The sequence below is a fragment of the Fusarium keratoplasticum genome, chromosome 2 (genome assembly GCF_025433545.1).
Source record: "Fusarium keratoplasticum isolate Fu6.1 chromosome 2, whole genome shotgun sequence".
Lineage (NCBI taxonomy): Eukaryota > Fungi > Ascomycota > Sordariomycetes > Hypocreales > Nectriaceae > Fusarium > Fusarium keratoplasticum.
In genome coordinates, this window is record NC_070530.1 from 414,357 (window position 1) to 433,987 (window position 19,631).

The window sequence follows — 19,631 nt, forward strand, 5'->3', positions numbered from 1 at the left end:
ATGTTGTTTTTGGTAGCCACCTCGCCCCGATCCGTAGGCCGCGTATGTGTAGAGATTCTCGTGGTTCTGAGGTTGATCAATTGATACGGCGTTTGTCCTGAAGGGTTGGCTCGTCCCCGTGGCAGCCTGCCTGTCGTTCTCCCTCTGGATGATCTGAGCGAGCTGTAGCTGTGTCTCCTGCCCTTTCGCCAGATTGATCGAGAGCTGGGTCAATTGCGCGGTAAGGTCGTCGATCTTCGAGTTGGTCACTTCGTCGGGCTCCTTTCTCAGGATCCTAGGGGTCTTGGTGCTTTTCGTGGAGGGGGCTGGAGTTCCTTGGAGGGGTCGGGGCCCAGGTGACCTTGCAGAGTATCATCTTCGTTTCTAGAGCGGTGGGTCTTCCTGATCTCGATCTTGTTCTCGCAGTACCGTTTGATCATATCCGTAAGGTCATGGTAGTTCATGATGGTGAGTTCCCTGACGCCTTTGTTGTGCCTTTCGCAGATCCCATCAATGACCTCCTCAGGCAGTGCTTTGTAGATGGCTCGGGACTGCGTGCGGGGAGTCCATCCAATTCTTATCGGTCTGTTTGAAGAGATACTGATGTTCATTCAACCATTTAATAATGGCGTGAAAGTCAACCTTCAGTCGGACCTCATTGAGTATTTCAAGCTTCTCTTCGACCGTTTCGGTTTGATCGGAGTCATCGTTCGCAAAGGACTCCTTCAGTTTCTCTTGGGCCTCTTTCCAGTCGAAGCCTTCCATAGCTTGCCGGACTTCTCTCTTCATCTCGGGGTCGGTGTATGATTCAAAGAGTCCCGGCTTTTTTGTCTTCAGAAATATTCATGAGTTCTGCTTGCTGGTTGAAGTTTCGCAGGTACTCAGTCACATCTTTCCCTTTGAAGGCAGGGAGTGGGTGGAGCGGGATCGCAAACGAAGGACCATTTGATCCTTTGGTCATGAGTTCCTGGAACAGGTTGAAGAGGGCCTTGTTGACCGTCGCCTCGGTGTCGTTCTTGGCCTCCGTGCTTTGGCCAGTGTCGCTCTTTGGCACGGTATCAAGGCTTTTGTCGTTCTGAGCCATCGGTACGATATCTGTGGTTGTCGTTGTTTGATCAGATGATTCCGAGTCGTTGCAATGTTTTTCCTTGCAATTCGCGCCTTTGAGAGGGTCGGGGGATCCCGTCCTGGGGGTTTCCTCGAATGCCGTCAGGATCAGGATGAGAGCAGTGAGTATTTCGCTTCTCGTAAGCCACCAGGCAAGCATTCCGATGATGAGGGCCTTCCATTGTCGCGTCGTAAGCGTCTTCATGAGCAGTTCCGGTGGAGGTGGCCTGCTAGCTCCGGTGAAGGGAGGTCCCTTCTGCGCTAGCCATGGGTTCACGATGTCTTCCTTTTCCGTATCCGTAGTAGGTGGGTCCCTTCTGCAACCGGCATTTGCTTTGTGTGGGGCACGGGAAGGGTCCATGTTGACTTCGATTGTCCGGGGTAATCTGATCAAATGATTCCAATCTTTTGGCGGTCAGGGGAAAGGCGGAATCGAGCCGTGGTTAATTTCGATAACGGCTGGGCGATTTTCAGGGTCCTCCTAATCGCCCGCTTCGTCTTTTTCGTCGCAATTCTTCAATATCTCGCGTTTCTTGATCTCGTGGAGGTGGTTGTGTTTATAGTCCATTGATTGGCAGCGTAGGAGTGCGCTCTCTTGTCTGATCAATCGGTTTTAACCAACTCTGGTATATACCAATCGTCAGAAAAGCAAGAGTATCAAAAATCCTGTGTGGGGGCACCAGATTTGTTGGAGAAACAGAACACACCACACCACACAGCCAGATCTTCGCGAATTCCTTTCGTGACCTTTCAAAAGAGGGATCTCACACACTGTCTCGTGATCTCAATAACATAGAAAATAGTAAGGGCAAATGATCAATTGATAGCAATAATGATTACGCCGAGGAAGAAAGCCTGAAGCTCCCCTTTCTCGTCATGATCGATGAAGATGATGATGATGATCAGAGGCCGCGGCCTCTGACCTTTTTCTACGTACAAGAAATTGCCCAACGGCCCAAAACGGCTTAGCACTCATTTTCCCCAACTCAATAGTAAAGTTATTATGGGTATAATACTAAGTAAATAAATATATTAACTTTGAAGCTAAATTTAAATGCCTTTAGATATAATTTTTAAGAAGAAGAGAGTTATCTCTATATCTCCTATAGAAAATTATGACGATCGTATCTTTCCCAAGGGATAAACCGGTCGTGCTGGGTTTATATTGGCAGAGGGTTATTAGCGTTATCTTGAACAAGGGGGTATAGTCACGTCTGGTAATGTGCTTAAGGTATTGAGTGTAACTAAGTTGTATTGATAGCTGAGGTAGCTAATACATAAGAAAGTGCAATGAATGTGTCTATATACTTTGGTGATACGCTGGATCATGAGGATCACTTAGTGATCCTGTTGATCTAGATTATTGAGATCACGGTGCGATCTAAGTGATCCACCCTTGATTGGTTAGTCTGGGGCCCGCTTATGTCACGTGCTGGCGACCTTTCTTGAGGCCGTGATAAAAATATACCTAATTCAAAGAGATATTATTTATATAAGCCTATTAGAAATCTAAGAAGTAATCTTAATTACCGCTAGCTATATAAGAAGTATTATAGCCGCTGCCTATATACCTTAATAATCCTAGTAGTTAATTAATTATATTAGGGTCTTAAGCTAGCTAGGGTTAATAATAAACTAATAAATAGACTTTATATTTCTTTAAAAGACTCTTTAAAGCCCGCTAAAATAATAATCTAAATATTAATAAAAAAGGGGTATATTAAGATATATTAATAAGCTTTATCTTAGGCTTTAAGATAAAATAAGTAAATTAAAATTAGTCTTATAATATAATAAAGAATAAGCTATAAAACCTAAAGGACTTTTAGTATATTTTTTATAAAGCTTATAATCTATTAAGAGGAGAATATTATAAAAAGACTAGATATATTAATCTTAGCTAGGATAATAAAGAGAAGATAAAAAAAAGATACCTATAGTATAGCTATAAGGCTATAATAAAAAGATTTCTTATTAGTCTATATATTATAATAGACTTATAAGAGGAGATATTTATAGATAATTTACTAATAGGCCGGCTTATTATTATAGCGGATAATAATATAATCTAAGTAAGCTAAGACCTAAGAGGTAAAATAAAGGGCAAAGATAAGGATATTATAATAATTAATAATAATAATAAGAGAGTTAAGGAAGTTAAAAAAGAGGAGGAAGAGGGCGAGGAGAGCGATAATAAAATAAATAATCTATTATAGAGTTAACTTTTAGATTCTCTTTAGCTTCCTAACTCTCTAATCCCTAACTTTTTAATCCCTAATACTCTATATAAGGAAGGATTTTTATTATCGCTAGCTCTAAGACTTTTAACGCTAGGGAGAGGATTAATTCCTTTTTTATTATAGCTATAGCGGCGATAGCATAATATAATATCTAAGTATTAGATTCTTTTCTTAGTGATAATAAAAAAGAAAAAGAAAAGGAGTAAGAGATTAATTATAGCGGCGGAGTTAAAAGAATTATTTTATAATAATTCTTAGAGGAGCTTATTTATTATATTATAAGTAGCTAGGTTAAAGGACCTAGAGAAGATAATTATTAATTACTTAGAAATTATTAAAAAATTAAAAGGTATGCCTTATACTATAAAGGTAATCTTATTATTTAAAGAAGTAAGGAATATAATAATATAGAATATATTAGGTTTAAAGGAGGTAAAAGAAGCTTAAGTTAAGAGCTAATTTAGCCTAATAAAATAAGACTATATAATTATTATATTTAGAAGATAAGGCTTAATAGTATTTAATTTATTAAGATAGCTTTTCCTTAGTAAATTAACCTTAATTTAAATACCTTATTATTAACTATAGTTAAGCTATTATAAGTTTACTTTTATAGCTTTAAATTACCTCTTACCGCCTTTAGCTATATTATTAGCCCTCTCTTTATTTATTTTCCTTAATCTTATTACTTCTATTACTTTCGCCGCTTTCTTTATACTTATTACTTTCTTTACCTTAGCTATTCTTATAGCGCTATTAATTTCTAGCCTTATATTATTTTTTTTTTTTTTTAATATAATACTATATTATTACTAAGTTGCTTTAATAATAATATTATATAGCCTAAGTAAAATCTATGCTAATATAAAGTTATTTATATACCTCTTAGTTACTTTTATTACTTCCTAGGTAAAAAGGAAGTTATTTAAGTATATTAAAAAATTAAGATTATACTCGCTAGGCTCTAGGCTATTTATTAAGAGAAAATTTTATAGACTTATAACTATAAGTATAATCTAATATTAGTCTCTAATAAAGTATTTAGCGGCGCTATATCTTATAATTTTAAATTTCTTTTTAACCTAGCTAAAGATTTATTTAATAATTATATAAAGCTAAGTATAATAAAGATTATATATTTCTTTTAGGTATTATAGCTATTAAGTAATTACTTCTTAGTCTTATAAATAATATCTTATTTCTAAGAATAAAATTAAAATATCTTTTTTAAAGCTAAAGCTTATATTAATAATATAGAATTATACTAAGGGGATTTATAGGTTTATAATTTTTATTATATATATAAGTAAAGAGTTATTAATAAATCTCTTAGCGCCTATAAATATATATATAAAGAACCCTTTAAAGTTAATTACTATAAGGATATTTTATAAGATATTATTTTTCCTTAATTAATATTTTTTTTATTATTAATAAAAAATAAAAATAAGTATATAATATCTATTTATAGCCTTAATAATATTATTAAATATTTTTATTATTAAGGAAAGCTCTATAAAAATTAATAAATTAAAGAAATAACTTATTAATTATATAATAAAGTAAATATATAATTACTAAAGAGGTTTAATAAGTTTATAAAATATATTTAAAATTATTCCTTAATTAATATAAAAATAAAAAGTAATATTTCTCTATAACTCCTTATATATAAATATCTATAATATAATTATTAATTTTTACTTAAGAGATATATACTTATTATTATAAATAATAATATTAATCTATAATTATTAATAAAGGGCCTAAAATAAGATATATAATATATAAAATAAGTACTTAAATATATTATTATCCCCTCTAAGTAGCTATAATATATATTCTCTCGTAAGGTATATATTAATATATAAATAATAATAATAGCGGCCTCGCTAAGTTAGTCTTTTATTACCGATAATACTAAGAAAGTATAATATAATAAAAACCCTATAGTAATTAATAATAATTTTATCTTTTATTACTAATTAATAAAAAAGCTCCTTATTATCGAGGAGGCTATTATTATTAATTAAGCGAGTAATTTCTTTTATTTCCTTATCTTTAAATATTATTTCTAACTAGAATTAAGACTATAAATAGCTTCTAATCACCTCTTCTTACCTAATTTAAAATAAATTATAAAAATCGATATAATTAATATCCCTCTTGCCTCTATGGGCAAGCCGAAGGCCGCGGTAGCCCCCGGCTAGCGTGATATATGTGGATGACGATCCTTGGGGTCAGAGATGCAACTAGGACGGTCAATTCTTATATGCCCTGCTGGGAGCGGTGCCGGATCGAGGAAAGCGTGTCCCCTCATTCATTTAACAGGAAAATTTGAATCATGATTCATTTTGAACCCCGTTCATGATCAGGGCCTTAGCTTCAGTACTTTCCCGTATGATCCAAGGTTTGTTAGGTCGTAGCACCATTGACTGGCCACGGTATGGTATTTCTCCGCCGGAATATTTCTGTTTGTTTCAGGATGGTTGCACTTATGCCCTCGTGCTTTCTAAAAATGCGTTGCTCGGAATCTAGGTGCCGAACAGGAACATCCCTCCTAGGTTTAGTGCCGGAAAGCATCCCTGTATCATGCATGATATGCTGTCTGATGCCTACCGGATGTCGAATGTTCAAGGGGAGAACAACCTGTCTCGTGTAAATCAATACGAGAAATGGCTATAACCAAATCTTCTACATCTCACATATAAGTACGAGCAGCCTGCACTGCTTTTTCCTCGTCTTTCCTGTTGACATCCACACACTCTGGCTAGATCTCTCCTTCTATACGAGGCTTCTCTTCAACAAAATGCACACATTCGCCAAAGCCATCTTGTCCCTGTCTTGGGTCCTCAGTGTCGCTGCTCAGTGCACTCTCCCATCTACCTATCGCTGGACCTCGACTGGTGTGCTGGCCAACCCAAAGTCAGGCTTGGTCGCGCTCAAGGACTTTACCCACGCGCCATATAACGGACGACACCTCGTCTATGCGAGCACTCACGACACGGGAACGAAATGGGGCTCGATCGGTTTTGACCTCTTCTCGGACTGGTCCAACATGGGCTCCGCCAAGCAGAACTCGATGAGCTTCAATGCTGTCGCACCCTCGCTCTTTTACTTTCGACCCAAGGACGTCTGGGTGCTGGCTTACCAGTGGGGTCCAACTACCTTCTCGTATCGCACATCCAAGGATCCCGCCAACGTCAATAGCTGGTCGTCGGTCCAACCACTCTTCACTGGGACGTGGTCTGACGGCGGTACCGGACCTATCGATCAGGCCGTTATTGGCGATAGCAAGAACATGTACCTATTCTTCGCCGGCGACAATGGCAAAATCTACCGTGCCAGCATGCCCATCGGAAACTTCCCTGGCAATTTTGGCTCATCATACCAGGTAGTCATGAGCGACACGAGGAACAACCTCTTCGAAGCCGTTCAAGTGTACAAGGTCAAAGGCCAGAATCAGTACCTTATGATCGTCGAGGCCATTGGAGCGAACGGCCGCTACTTCCGCTCATTCACGACCGACAACCTCGGAGGCTCGTGGAAACCCCAGGCAACAAGTGAGAGCAGTCCTTTTGCGGGCAAGGCCAACAGCGGCGCGCGGTGGACCAACGATATCAGTCACGGCGAGCTGATCCGCAGTGATCCTGACCAGACAATGACGATTGATGCCTGCAACTTGCAGTTTCTGTATCAGGGACGCGATCCTGCTTCGGGCGGAGACTACAATCTTTTGCCTTATAAGCCTGGTCTGTTGACTCTTCAGCGATGAGTCTACGGTCATGCATGAGATGTATGTCTTTGGGTGTGGGTGAGGTAGTCATTTACGAATATCTTCAAAATCATATACAGGGTTCTTAAAAGTCTGTCAATTGAGCCTGTTACCACTTGAATGTTTTATTCTGCTTATTCTTTTCTCTGTTCAGGCGGCAAGTTCGTGTCTGCGTAACTAGGTATTTGAGAATAATAGGCCACCGGTTGATTGGGCCCTCTCTGCTCAAGCGGAAAGTTCGTGTCTCCGTAGCTGGGTATTTGAGAATAGTAGGTAACGGGTTGGTTACCCGCCATCCATTGTTGTTGAGCCAAGAACCCATCTGAAGGTCGATCTTGGAGAACAACTGCCCTACCAGCCACTGCGATAACATCACCATCCCTCCCTGACAGCAATTCGACATTTTGCGGATTGCGCACGTAACCAGACCTCTTGCCGCTCCGCTCCAAAGTGGTATGCATCACGCTTGCTAAGAAGGTGTTGGACCAGTACGCGTCGGCAAGGAAAGATAACCCGAGCCATGCCGCGCCAGCGAGGACCGCGGCGAGGATGCTGAGAAGGAGTTGTAGGCCAGACATGGCAACCATCAGTTTTTGAACGCTGATTGTGACCAGGGCCGGGTCAATGCTGACCATGTAGGCTCTTGCGACGAGGAGGCTTTCCAGTGTGGCCGACATGTTCTCGGTCCAGGACAGTACGTCCTGATCCAGGGACTCTGAGCTGACGTTGGAGCGGCCATTGCCAAGTCCATATGCTATCAGAACAGCAGCAGTGTCGACCTGGCCAAAGAACTTGTTGCTTTCATTGTCGTTTTTGGATGCCGCACAATCAGTCTGGGTAACCTTTCCGCCAAAAGCCTCATTCTGAAACGATCCTTGATCGCATTTCTCCAGTGGCGATGGTGGTTTACCAATGGTTTCGGATCTTATCAGAGTGATGTTGGTTGCAGTGATGCTGACAAGGGAGAAGATGTCATTCCCGCCGTTGACGGCAGTTAAGTAAGCCCAGCTGGACTGAAGAACCGTGAGGTTGGAATTGACGGCCGAGTTGGCTCCAAATTGGAAACTGAGGTCTTCATCCTGCGCTCTCATCATGCCGCCCACAATCTTGTCGATGAGAGGGTCCTTTCTTTCGGTCTCGTTGGTACTCCACGTCCGCCGTACCAGATTGTCAACATCCTTGACAGCAAATGGAATTCCGGGATTCGTCAACATTGTGACTCGAAGCACAGACTCAACAAAGGTATGTCGCCGCGTCCCTTTGGTAACAGTAAAGACCTGCATCATAACCGCAGATCCGCCGCCGGCTCCAAAGGAAGCCCAGATGTTGTCGACCCTGTTCGGTTTGACGTATCTCGAATCCAGCTTCAGGTCCGACGTGTCGTCCCAGTGTACCTCGGGTTGCCCAACAATTGTGTCTATGATCGACGTTGAGAAGGTGCTGTTGAAGGTGCAGTTCCAGGCCGCGGCGCCTCCACCAAAGTATATGCAATTGGGGAACGTTTGGCCGTCTATAGTGTCGGAACCAGGTAACATGGCGTAACTATCTGGCGAAACCGAAAAACCCTTGTCGTCGAGCCAGATTCGCGCCCCAACATCGCCTTGTCGCGTCGGTGCTGTGATCTCGGGAGTTCCCCGTCGGACGTCGCCAGTCAAGGTGTAGTTAAGCCCAGGTTGGAAAAGCTCTGATCCTATGGTTTGTGAAAGGGTCGCTTCCATTTCTTCAAGGTTGTCGGGATCAAGATGCAACTGAACAATGTAAGGGGGATTCTTGTTGCGTAAGCCCTGATATTCGGCGGCTGTGATGTTGGATTGTCGAAAGACGTAACCTGGAGAATCAAGTGCCCAGAGCAAAGTCCCGTAAAGAGACGCAGCAACGTTAAGAATGCTGAAGCCGAGGACGATAAGAGTGGCGCGCGAGAAGCCGCGGGAAGACAGGAATAGCCAGCGTTGTATATAGTCTTCGGCAAACATGAGATAGGCCGTGAATTGATGAGAGCGGGCGGCAAAGAGGGAGAAGAGTTTCCAAATAAACAAAGCCATGAGAATTTCGGCGCATTTGAAGATTAGTGATTTGACTGCATTGTGAAGCAGGGGAATCGACGATGCGATAAACGGGGATGATGATTCTATCATGATAAAGGCGTTGCGGCACAGCGGCCGAAATGTTGCAAATATTGAAGGTCACACGGACTGCATGTTTCAGCGCGAGCCAAGCCTCTCCTTTATATGTATGCTCAGTCCCAAAGTGTATTAACTCCCATGCCTGCCTGCGGCTGAGTCCAGGGTGCATGAAGCTATCGCCGCGCCATCCCCCAAGCAAGCTAGCTGCAGCGCGTATTCAGCAGGCAGAGAGGCTGCTGCAGGGGTTCTGGCAGACAGCAGACTGAGGCCGGACGCTTTCTTCCGGGCTCTGCATGCATTTCAACCAGGGTTATCTGGGAGATTGTAGTATTTAATTGGTTCGCGCTGGGAGTGGTTGCCACACTCTGTCTCAGTATTCTTTCATTTTCCTCGTGAGACGCAACTTCATTTTTACTGTATTATAATATTGAAAGACAATTCAGACAACTTGAAAAAGGTAGGAATAGCCTCGTTTCTCAACCTGGCAATTCCACTGACCCCTACTCCGCACTGGGGCGGACAAACAATCGGCCCTCCACCTTATTCTTTTTTATATCCTCCAACCCCTTCGGCACATCCTTGAACGGTATTTCCGTCAGCTTCGGTGTCAATTTGCCAGAGGCAATCAGATTCAACACCTCCAACAGCTCTTCCTTTGCCGCTCCAAATGAACCCTTCAAACTGATACTCTTTGTTACCAACAACATGGATGAAACTTCAACATTACCGCCATTGAGTCCAACCATTACAACTGTTCCGCCTTTTTTAACCGACGAGACAGCAGCAGAAATGGTTGGCGTGAGTCCAACAAAGTCGATGACAGCGTCAAAAGCAACGTCGGGGAAACTACCGAGGGTTGGGGCGCACGCGACCGCGCCCAAGCGCTTCGCATCTTCGTATTTGTCCTCGTTGATATCGATTCCATAGACCTTGGCGCCTTGCAGTACCGAAATCGCGACTGCATTGAGCCCAAGGCCGCCGACTCCAATGATTGCGACCGTTGACGACTTTGTAACTCCAGCGGTCACCACTGCAGCGTGATACGCCGTCGAGATTGAATCCGTGGCCACGGCCGCTTGAGGGAATGACACACCGTCTGGAATCTTTACAAGGTGCTCGTAATGAGCTATCGCGAATTCGCCATAGCCCCCATCGTAGCCGAGCCCAATTGTTGTCGCTCGGGTTGCCTTCTCGACAGGATGAGCTACCAGGGCCACAACCACGCGATCGCCGACCTGGACAGGGGACGGCTCTGATCCAACCTTGACAACAGTCCCGGCTACTTCGTGTCCAAGCGTGATGGGAAGGGAAGGCAGCATTTCAATGCCGTGTCCGTCAACATAGTGGGCGTCGGTGTGACAAAGACCGGCGGCCTTAACAGAGATCAGGGCCTGGCCTTGTCCCGGCTCAGGAATAGGAACATTTCGAAGTTGAAATGGCGAATCTGGACCGCCGTATTGGAATGCCTGCATGATGAACGTGTCGTATGTGATAAAAGAGATATGTTTTGTGAGGAGGAGACAACGACCAGGCAGTTACTCTTAAATATACCTCGCAGGATTTCTTCAAGGGCTAGGTTTCTTTGTTCTCCCGGTATGGAACCAACGTAGTATATTGTATCAGGCTTCTGGTCGGAACTGTCGGCAACCTGTCTGGGTCGAATACTGCAATCGGACCGAAGGAATCTTTCGATTCTTCAAACATGGAGTTGCAATGAATACCGACTCCGAAACATCAATGCGGCTCCGTGCTGCAGGTGACGTTAGCTGCGGGGGACGTTATGTGCATAGGGCGCGTGACGTAGGCATGATCAATTTGCACTAGCTAATGTGCCGAGGTTCATTCACGCCTCGGCGATGCTGGGTCGATATTGATGAGATTTGTAGATGAGGATCCTTGCAAGAATGACGAGAAAGTCACTCTGAATCTGACAAGTCTATAACTCGAATCTGTGATTTACTGTCTCTAAATGCGGATTACAAGAACCAATTTGAGGTGGCTTTCTAGTTCATACATTCCTCCTAGCGCCCATAGACCACCACCGGGCACTTATTTTCCACTCATCCCCATCCCTCCCGTCAGTCAGATGCTCCCACTTCTCAAGGAACCACGGGGCAGCTTCCCAGTTCTGGGCATCCCAAGGTGCTGCCGTGGGAAATGAATTACCGTCTGCAAAGCCCCAGCATCGAAGACCGTCATTGAGCAAGTCAAGGCAGAAATCCTCCCTATCAATTGATGGGGGATCTGAATGTACCGCAGCAATAACTTTAGAACGAAAACCTGGCCACGGGATTGTATCTAATGTTGGATGATGAGGGATAGTGAGCTGTGCGTCTGTGGGCACAAGGTCGGGCTGTATACCCTTTAGATAATCCCCAAATGTCTGTCGTATTTGTGCAGCCTGATAGGCAATTTCTACGCCCGTGTCGTCGTCCAAGCCATTCCTCTGTATGAGTTGCTCCCGTAGACGAGAAAAAGGTGATTTGGAGTCAAAAGATATGAGGTCGTACCATGGGATTCCCAGGTGGAGTGCATTCATGAAAACTGCGGACACGAATGACACTCGACATAGAAGGATATAATCTGCGACCTGACCCCGAAGAGGAGATGCAACTATCTCGTGAATCCTGGAATTATGTCCCGAAGGTATGTTTAACTTTCCAAGGACGCTAATTCCAGCTTTGATAGCTGCTCCAAAATCAAAGTCGCCCAGACTTTGCTGAAGGTCTTGTAGCCATTGACTCATCGGGACAAGCAGGGCGTTGTTATAGAGCGAAGAGCTCACAGGGTATCCTAAGAAGATGAGGCCGTATTTGATAATATCCCGAATACCGAACAACTCTTTGGTCATTAACAAGAAAAAGGTACGACGCTCTTTCTCGGGGTAAGAGCCGATGCAAGAGAAGAAGTCGGAGGCGGTAAATCCTGGTGCGATGTCTAGAGGATGGAAGCCCGTGTCGGCCGAGGTAGAAGAGATGGCCCTTCTTGTCAACTGGGTTGGTCCTGGGTTCCGCTGTGAGGCCGGCTGCGAACATGCTACCCCATAATCATGCGTGCATGAGACTTCCAGGGAAGACGGCAAGAGGATACGAGAGACAGCCAAACGTTCCAGAATCCGTCTTCTCTCTCTCTGCCGGGCGCCTATATCCTCAAGGGTCAGTCGTGTGCACGAGATAAAGCAGCTAATGAAACATACGATAGTTGCGCTGAGCCAGGGCATTTTGCCTCCGCCTCCGCTGTGGTGTTTTATCTGATGAAGATTCGCAGGCCATGGGAGAATTGATTGGAGAGAAACTTGGGCGTGCAGTGGATTTCAATAGTTTGGTTGTATCCCCTGCGTGTTCTTTGATCTTGGCAAAAGCGAAACATCTAGCGGGAGTGGTTGATGGTGTGATGAGGGAGGCCACCACGTAACCCAGCTTTCAACGGCCTCGGGAATAGTCTCGGACCGGAGCATCATTCGTGCCTCGGTTCTTTTCATGTGAACTGGGGAACTCATATCCACGAGGTTGCGCACGGTGGGTTGATTAAACTGGGACTGCTCGATCAGCCCACCGGCTCATGCAGGCAACGTCAGCAAATCACGAGTTTAATAAGACGAGGCCTATGCGGTCAACGTAAGAAACAACATCAACTTAGAGTCTGGGGGCTTGCCTGAGAGACTTCGCTGAGCTGTAGTAAATCAGTATTTAAGAAAGCGAACAATCCCGTTGTTAGATCTTGGATAGTCAATAAATTTCATCCATTGACACTGGCACCGGCACACTCTGAACCGACCACTCATCCTTCTCACACATCTTTTCTCACATTTACAACTACATAAAGACAAACACACAGCAACCATGCCTTTCGGGACCTTGAATTTGAACGGCGAATCGTTGCCAACCTTTGCTCCAGCATATTCAAGGGCAAAGGGGATCTTCACCAACACCACTGCAGTCGGCATTACCTATCGAGTCGCCGCATCTCAAGTCGCCCCTCTCGTCCCTGATGTTCTCGAATTGGAGGAAGAGCCGCTCATGACGTCTCTATTCCTCAGCTACGGAATGAGCCCTGTCGGAGCCTACACCGAATATGCTCACCAGGTCGAGGTGACCTACAAGGGCGAAAAGTTCCATTTTAATCTTCTCTTCATTCTCGACAACGATGCCGCCATATTTGCTGGCCGCGAGCTCCTCGGCTTCCCCAAGGTCCATGGAAAGACTGTTATTGAGCAATTCACTGGTAGCCGGCTCGTCAGCGGCGGCACGGAGCGACCTATGGGACGAAAAATGGTCGAGTTTGAATTCGTCCCAGAGCAGCTGGTTACCAGCGCGCCTCAACCAGACAGATGGATGCTCAACCTTCGCAGTATCCCCTCGCCATATGTCGGACAACCCCCTTCGGTTCAAGAATTCATCCCCTGTGGTCTGGGGATGAAGTGCAATGAAATTTGGTTGGGAAAGGGCCACATCAGCTTCCCAAGGCATTCCATCTCTGATCCCTGGGTGAACTTGGATGTTTTGAGATACGAGGGGAGCTTCTTGGCGAGAAATGCTACAGCTGAGCTTCTTCTTCGGGATACAATCAAGCTCTGAGGTACATGTGGAAATTAGAATGATTGTACGCTAGTCTGTGGTATATTGTTGGCTTTCTGCAAAACTGTTGCACAGATATTCCTGAAACTAATTGCAACTCAATCCATCAAGATTCCAGCTATTCCTCAGTTAATCAGTTGCTCTGATGAGCTCCGTTTTCTCATTATCGACCTAGGTTCAGGTGACGAGGCAGTGCGGTGCGGCTCAGGGAACGTGGTTGAGTCATGGCAGAGGAGACTCGATGTTGTGCCCTACACCTAGGGAGGCGAGGACAGTCTAGACGCCATCATTTTCGATGGCCTACGCACAGGCATAACTAAAAACCTACAATCTGCCCTCAAACAACTTTGAGATCCTCATCGTGACAGGCTCTGCAGGCCATTGATATGCACAGAGTTACGAGCATCACACAGCACGTGTGCAACCCCCATGGCGAGAAAACAAATATTCTCAGCAAAAAGGCTACACACCGGACTTTGGACTAATTAATACTCTCTACGAGACCCAGGGGTTTCGGCGCAAGGATGCACGGGACAAGGTGTTTGATATGCTCAGCTTAGTCGCCAACCTGGGAGACGAAGGTGGGATTCTGAAACCGGGATTCCTGAGACGTCCTACTTAGGTGCCCCTCGATAAAGGTGCCCTGATGGAGTAGATCTTGCCGACATATTGCCATTACACGATGTGCAGACGCCCAGTACTAGGTGAAGAGAAAGATCCAAAGTAGAGCAGGAGCTGACTAGAAGGGGCTCTTTCTACCTAATATTTACGCTTATGCCAAGATAAAAGTGGATTTATAAGCCAAGTTGATGCGTTATTGCTCGGCCTCCTCGGTCCCGAGACGCGTCTTCGAGACACCAGAACCGGAAAAGTAACATGATTATACTAATGAAATGTCTCCAACAACCTTGCAACCAAGATTAAGAATCCTACGTGTCCTCTTATGGCAATCAGCATTCAGCCAGTCCCGACGGCCCTGCGGACTTGTTCGATGATAGGGGGCTCGCCACCTCACCTGAAGGGGGCCACGCGATTGCCGTGGCCGAGTTGATGCCGATCCAGCCCTATTGCGAAATGAGAGGGCCTTGGCTGGGGATAGGCGGGAAGGCTAGCATGAGTTTCTAGGCATCTATAGAATAAATCTATCACGGTACCATCGGGAAGGGTACCCGTCTATCACAATGTGCGAGTACCCACGAAGTTTCAAGTTGATTATGATCAGAATCAGGGCTGACTTCGTTCCTGGATCCATACCAGAGTCGCCCAAGAACATCTCAGGAGTTAAAGGAGGTCAAAGTTCTTAGCTAAAACATCAACCACGCGAATTCAACTCCATTTTCTATCAAAGCACCGTCCTAGCTATTGACCGAACCACTGACCTTCCCCATAGGGCTGTGGTTTCAACAAACATGGGGAAGCGAATCCTTCTGAATCCTTCCGCCTGTCACCAAAGTCCTTAATTCCCCGATCAGCCTGCGCACCCGTAGGGAATTAGATCCTTTATGGGTACATCGTCAGCGAACGGCCGGGTTCATCTCGCCAAATGGCCAAGGCGTAAGCTACCAAGATCTATGCTTAGTATTGAAGCTATTATGAGCTACCGATATGCCGACCGTCCGTGGAGTTGTGGTTGCAATTGTATATAAGTGCAGCCTCGTCCGTGCAGATGCTTCCGTATCAGCCAGAAGGCAATCCATACCTGAACCCTTTGACATCGGACTACCTATTCGATACCCAGCTTCATCCTTTCTCGGAACCAGACCTCGACAATGAAGTCTACTTCCGCTCTTTTGGCCCTCGCGGCGTCGACAAGTGCCTCGCCGCTTGTCTCCAAGCGAGACGATGTCTTGGGTAGCAAAGAGACGCTCTGCAAGGGCTGGGATCTGAGAACCCCAGAAGGTGCCGATGACCTCTGGGAAAAGACGGCCGCGGGTGTATCTCTCGAGCTCTTCATCAAGTCCCACTGGGGTAAGTATTCAGCATCTCGTAGCCTTACGCGCAATAGCAAGTACGGCGCTGACGCCCAACAGAGCACGAAAACTCATGGGTCAAGAACATGGAAGACCAAGTCCAGGGCGGCACGTCAGGAAAATCTGGAGCCGCCGGCTGCTCGGCCCTTGGCAAAGACTGCAACCCCATGGGCGGCCCGAGTTGCGACGATCAGTTTGACCAGTTCGGCACGACGCCCCTGGGCAAGAACTCTTTTCCTGGATCTTCCAGGCCGTCAAGGGCATGCACGAAAAGTTCCGCGAGCTGAACCGCCAGTTCACTCAGGAGACTCTCATCAACGGCTTGAGGATTCCTCAGATGGTTCAGAACTTTGACGGGTCTGAGGATAACCCGAGTCAGGTCCGGGGTTGGATTGCCGCTGCTGCCACCATTGGAAACGCAGTTGGAGGCCTTGTACCTGGTGCTGTATGTTTATCCTTCAAAATTCACAGCAAGTAACTAACAAGACCAGGGCTCTGGTATCTCTGCTGGCTTCGGTATCTTGGCTGGCATCTTCTCCGCCCTCTCCCTAAACGGGGACGAGGTTGACCAAGGCACCATCTCAAGCGCCCTCGCCAACACCTTTGAGGCAGCCACAACATCCCTCGAAGATACCCTCCGCATTGCCACGGGCGGCGGCCGCAGCGAAGAAGAGTACAACTCCCTTCCAGCCCCCAAGTGGGACACATACGAGACCAAGATTGCCAAGTTCTTCAACGGCGGCTGGTTCCTAGTCGATGACGACGAAGAAGCAGGCCGCGTAACCATCGAGTCCATCACAAACAATATTCAGAAAAAGGTTGCCAACGACGTCATGAAGGCAGCCAAGTACCACCTCGTTGCTGACAAGCGTGACAATGTGCGTACCCGTGAGGACTGCGGCTTTGCTCCTGGTCGACAGTGGCTCGAGCTCAAGGACGGAGAAGAGTACTTCTTCTACATTATGAAGAACAACCCGAACCGGAACCGCGAGAACGAGTGGGTTGAGGCCGCCGCCGATATCTACGATAAGATGGCCTCGTACGGGCTTGGTGACCGAGAGCCGTTCTACCGCGCCATCATTGACTGTGGGCTTCACGGAGGAGACAACAAGGAGATTGATCTGAGCAACTTAGCCTGGGGTCAGGTGCCGACGTGCTACTTTAACCTTCCGGCTGTGTTTATCGAGAAGGATAATGAGGTTGGCTGCGCAAGTCCCTTTGACAACGCCAAGTACGACTACCTCAAGCTGACGCCTATTTCATAAATTTGGCCGGTCTAATTCTTGGTATCGTATAGGATTCTCATTTTCTCATCTCGGAGTTTGCAACTAAACTCCGTCTTCTTGTTTATCTAGAGCAGCAATGTTTCACCAGTGCTACCAGGGCGCACCATAGTTATGTTTCAAGATTAATCCTTGTTTTTTGCAAGCTTACGCGCAACTGAACCATATTCGTAAGTGGCTTATCGGAAGATTGGTTTTAAATATCGCTGTACTCCGTAGAGGGCGACGTCAGCATTCTTATCCCAGGCATTCCATCTCAACCCCGCACAACACGAATACCAGCCAAAACCACCATCATGAAGCTCGTCGTAGCCGGCGCAACTGGCTTCCTGGGTACGGAAGTCGTCCGTCAAGCGCTGTCCCATCCAAAAATCACGTCTGTCATCGCACTAGCGCGACGTCAAACCGCCATTCCGGAAGGCTCGGGATCGCAAGCCGACGCCTCCAAGTTGAAGTCGGTTGCCTGCGATGACTTTATCAGCTATCCGGAGAGTGTCAAGACTGAAATAGCCGATGCGGATGCTTGTATCTGGTGCGTTTGGCCTCCGCAAAGTAGTGGAACTCGGAAGCTGACGTCGTCGTAGGCTCATTGCCGTCACGCCAACCAAATCCAAGACGTTTCCCCAAGATGAAGTGCGCAAGATCTGCCATGACTACCCCCTAGCAGCTGTCGACGCCTTTTCGAATCTCCCACGCAAGGACAAGACTGAGCCGTTTCGCTTCGTCTACGTCAGCGGCTCCAACGCAGAACGAGACCCGGCCAAGAAGCCATGGGTCATGGGCGACTACTGCGTGATGAGGGTATGTCATATCGCGAAAGTCCCAGCTTGATGCACCTAACGCATAGCAGGGTCAAGTTGAGGCAGATGTCCTCGAGCGTGCACAAAAGTCCAACGGCGCTCTAAAGGCCTGCGTGTTTAAGCCCGGACTGATCAACACAGCAAACACTAGCCTCCTAGTCAAGGGTGTTCAAGGCGTTGCTCGAGTTCTCATAGGTCTCCCGACTATTCAGCGGGATGAAATGGCAGCAGCCCTGTTGGATAAGGCTATCAATGGCTTCGAGAAGGACACTTTTATGAACGAAGAGCTGATAGAGATTGGACAGGGAGCGCTGAAGACTGAGGCACCTTCTCAGTAGTTGAGCGCGGTGCTGGACATCTTTGTTGATTTATTAACCTCACATTGAGGTAAATATTCGTTAATTCCCCATGATTGGTGTTTTCATTGCAGTATCGTTTGTTCCTGGTCCCCAATAAGCTGGCTTCCGATGGGAACTGCTTAAATGTATCATCTATTTCTATCTTCGCGACTCAACCTCAACTAGCAACACTTGCTCAGTCCAGCTTGTTACCATGAGGGATACTACTACTTACACATCAAAGAGACTATCCATAAGTGATAAATCAAGAAATATTTCGCTCTGACCAAATCACATTGACAGTCGCTAAGCGTCTGACTAAGACCAACACCCATGGCGCGCTTGATCATTGCTCTTTTGGGCAGCTCGAAGTGACTCACAACTGCATAGGCACCAACGTCTCACCACACCCTCTCATACGAAATCCATCGCGTTATTTCTCTCTGTTCAGCTTGCGTCCCTTCATCTACTTCAAAATCCTCAGTTTCTCACCTTCAATCTCATTTGCTCACTCACTCGTCAAAATGAACACCAGAGCCGTCGCCTTGCCCAAGTCGTTGCCCGACCCAGAACAATGGGGGCAACTCATCGCTCGCTACAAGGAGTTTCGTCTCCTTTCTCTTCAACTCTCACCTGAAAGCTTCGGCTCAAGCTATGCCCGTGAAGTCGCCTTTTCAGAGGAGATTTGGGCGTCCCGGTTGAACAACCCCGTGGCCCTCAACACCATCATTGTCTCGGAGCCCGACGACGGAGCTGAGACTACAGATTACATCTCACTCATCCTCAACTCGCCATGGCTCGCAGCTCTCACCTTGGTCGGACCCCTCGAAGCCAAGACCGCCGCAAAATCCTACGAGGACAAGATGCATCTCCAACCGGACACCGTCAATTTCGGTCCTCCCGCTCCTGGTGTCGATTCTACCTACGTTCTAAACGCCATGTACGTCCTCCCGTCAGAGAGACGGAAAGGCCACTCGTACAAAATCATCGAATTTGCCAAACAGCTCGCGTTGAAGGAAAACAACGGGGCCAAAGTGACGCTGGCCCTTATCCTGGATAATGGCAACATGCCTGCCATGAAATCGTATGAAAAGTCGGGTTTTGAGGTTGTGCATAGGTATTGGTTTGATGATACTAGAGGAGGCGAAGTGAAAAAGACGCGGGCGGCGGTTATGAGGGCGGACGTTGGAGGAGACGATTCGGCTTAGAGGCGAGCGAGGGTTTCCTGTCAACCACAAGACTTATCAACTCTCATTGAACTCTTGAACTCGTCTTAGCCATGTTTCCATCGAAAAGGTATCCTAAACGTTTATCTTACCAGTATAGCAACCTCACTGGAGGTGCCATTGTTGTTTCACATTTCCAATGGACCAAGTGTGCGGTAGACGATCAAGAAGAACCGGCATTTCGCAGTGTCTCAATTATGACTTGGAGGAGTG

General features: G+C 46.1%; 8 protein-coding genes across 8 annotated transcripts; 5 read left to right on the forward strand and 3 right to left on the reverse strand.

Moving 5' to 3' along the window:
- Nucleotides 1-787: 787 nt before the first annotated feature.
- On the reverse strand, nt 788-1,447 carry NCS57_00202900 (uncharacterized protein; the record flags this gene model as incomplete). Its single annotated transcript, XM_053052070.1, has 1 exon — nt 788-1,447. The coding sequence occupies one exon, from the start codon at nt 1,445-1,447 to the stop codon at nt 788-790; it is 660 nt and encodes a 219-aa protein (XP_052917316.1).
- A 4,688-nt stretch (nt 1,448-6,135) lies between these two features.
- Nucleotides 6,136-7,101, forward strand: NCS57_00203000 (Alpha-L-arabinofuranosidase; the record flags this gene model as incomplete). The annotated part of the gene is made up of 1 exon (XM_053052071.1): nt 6,136-7,101. One exon carries the CDS (start codon nt 6,136-6,138, stop codon nt 7,099-7,101), a length of 966 nt encoding a protein of 321 aa, XP_052917317.1.
- Nucleotides 7,102-7,235: 134 nt separating this feature from the next.
- On the reverse strand, nt 7,236-9,236 carry NCS57_00203100 (uncharacterized protein; the record flags this gene model as incomplete). The annotated part of the gene is made up of 1 exon (XM_053052072.1): nt 7,236-9,236. One exon carries the CDS (start codon nt 9,234-9,236, stop codon nt 7,236-7,238), a length of 2,001 nt encoding a protein of 666 aa, XP_052917318.1.
- Nucleotides 9,237-9,724: 488 nt separating this feature from the next.
- Nucleotides 9,725-10,696, reverse strand: NCS57_00203200 (PKS-ER domain-containing protein; the record flags this gene model as incomplete). Its single annotated transcript, XM_053052073.1, has 1 exon — nt 9,725-10,696. One exon carries the CDS (start codon nt 10,694-10,696, stop codon nt 9,725-9,727), a length of 972 nt encoding a protein of 323 aa, XP_052917319.1.
- Nucleotides 10,697-13,066: 2,370 nt separating this feature from the next.
- NCS57_00203300 (uncharacterized protein) lies at nt 13,067-13,801 on the forward strand (the record flags this gene model as incomplete). Its single annotated transcript, XM_053052074.1, has 1 exon — nt 13,067-13,801. The coding sequence occupies one exon, from the start codon at nt 13,067-13,069 to the stop codon at nt 13,799-13,801; it is 735 nt and encodes a 244-aa protein (XP_052917320.1).
- A 1,769-nt stretch (nt 13,802-15,570) lies between these two features.
- NCS57_00203400 (uncharacterized protein) lies at nt 15,571-17,036 on the forward strand (the record flags this gene model as incomplete). The annotated part of the gene is made up of 4 exons (XM_053052075.1): nt 15,571-15,769; nt 15,832-15,951; nt 15,999-16,216; nt 16,263-17,036. 4 exons carry the CDS (start codon nt 15,571-15,573, stop codon nt 17,034-17,036), a joined length of 1,311 nt encoding a protein of 436 aa, XP_052917321.1.
- Nucleotides 17,037-17,350: 314 nt separating this feature from the next.
- NCS57_00203500 (NAD(P)-bd-dom domain-containing protein) lies at nt 17,351-18,192 on the forward strand (the record flags this gene model as incomplete). The annotated part of the gene is made up of 3 exons (XM_053052076.1): nt 17,351-17,586; nt 17,639-17,855; nt 17,905-18,192. The coding sequence occupies 3 exons, from the start codon at nt 17,351-17,353 to the stop codon at nt 18,190-18,192; spliced, it is 741 nt and encodes a 246-aa protein (XP_052917322.1).
- Nucleotides 18,193-18,716: 524 nt separating this feature from the next.
- Nucleotides 18,717-19,400, forward strand: NCS57_00203600 (uncharacterized protein; the record flags this gene model as incomplete). The annotated part of the gene is made up of 1 exon (XM_053052077.1): nt 18,717-19,400. The coding sequence occupies one exon, from the start codon at nt 18,717-18,719 to the stop codon at nt 19,398-19,400; it is 684 nt and encodes a 227-aa protein (XP_052917323.1).
- Between the last annotated feature and the right edge of the window lie 231 nt (nt 19,401-19,631).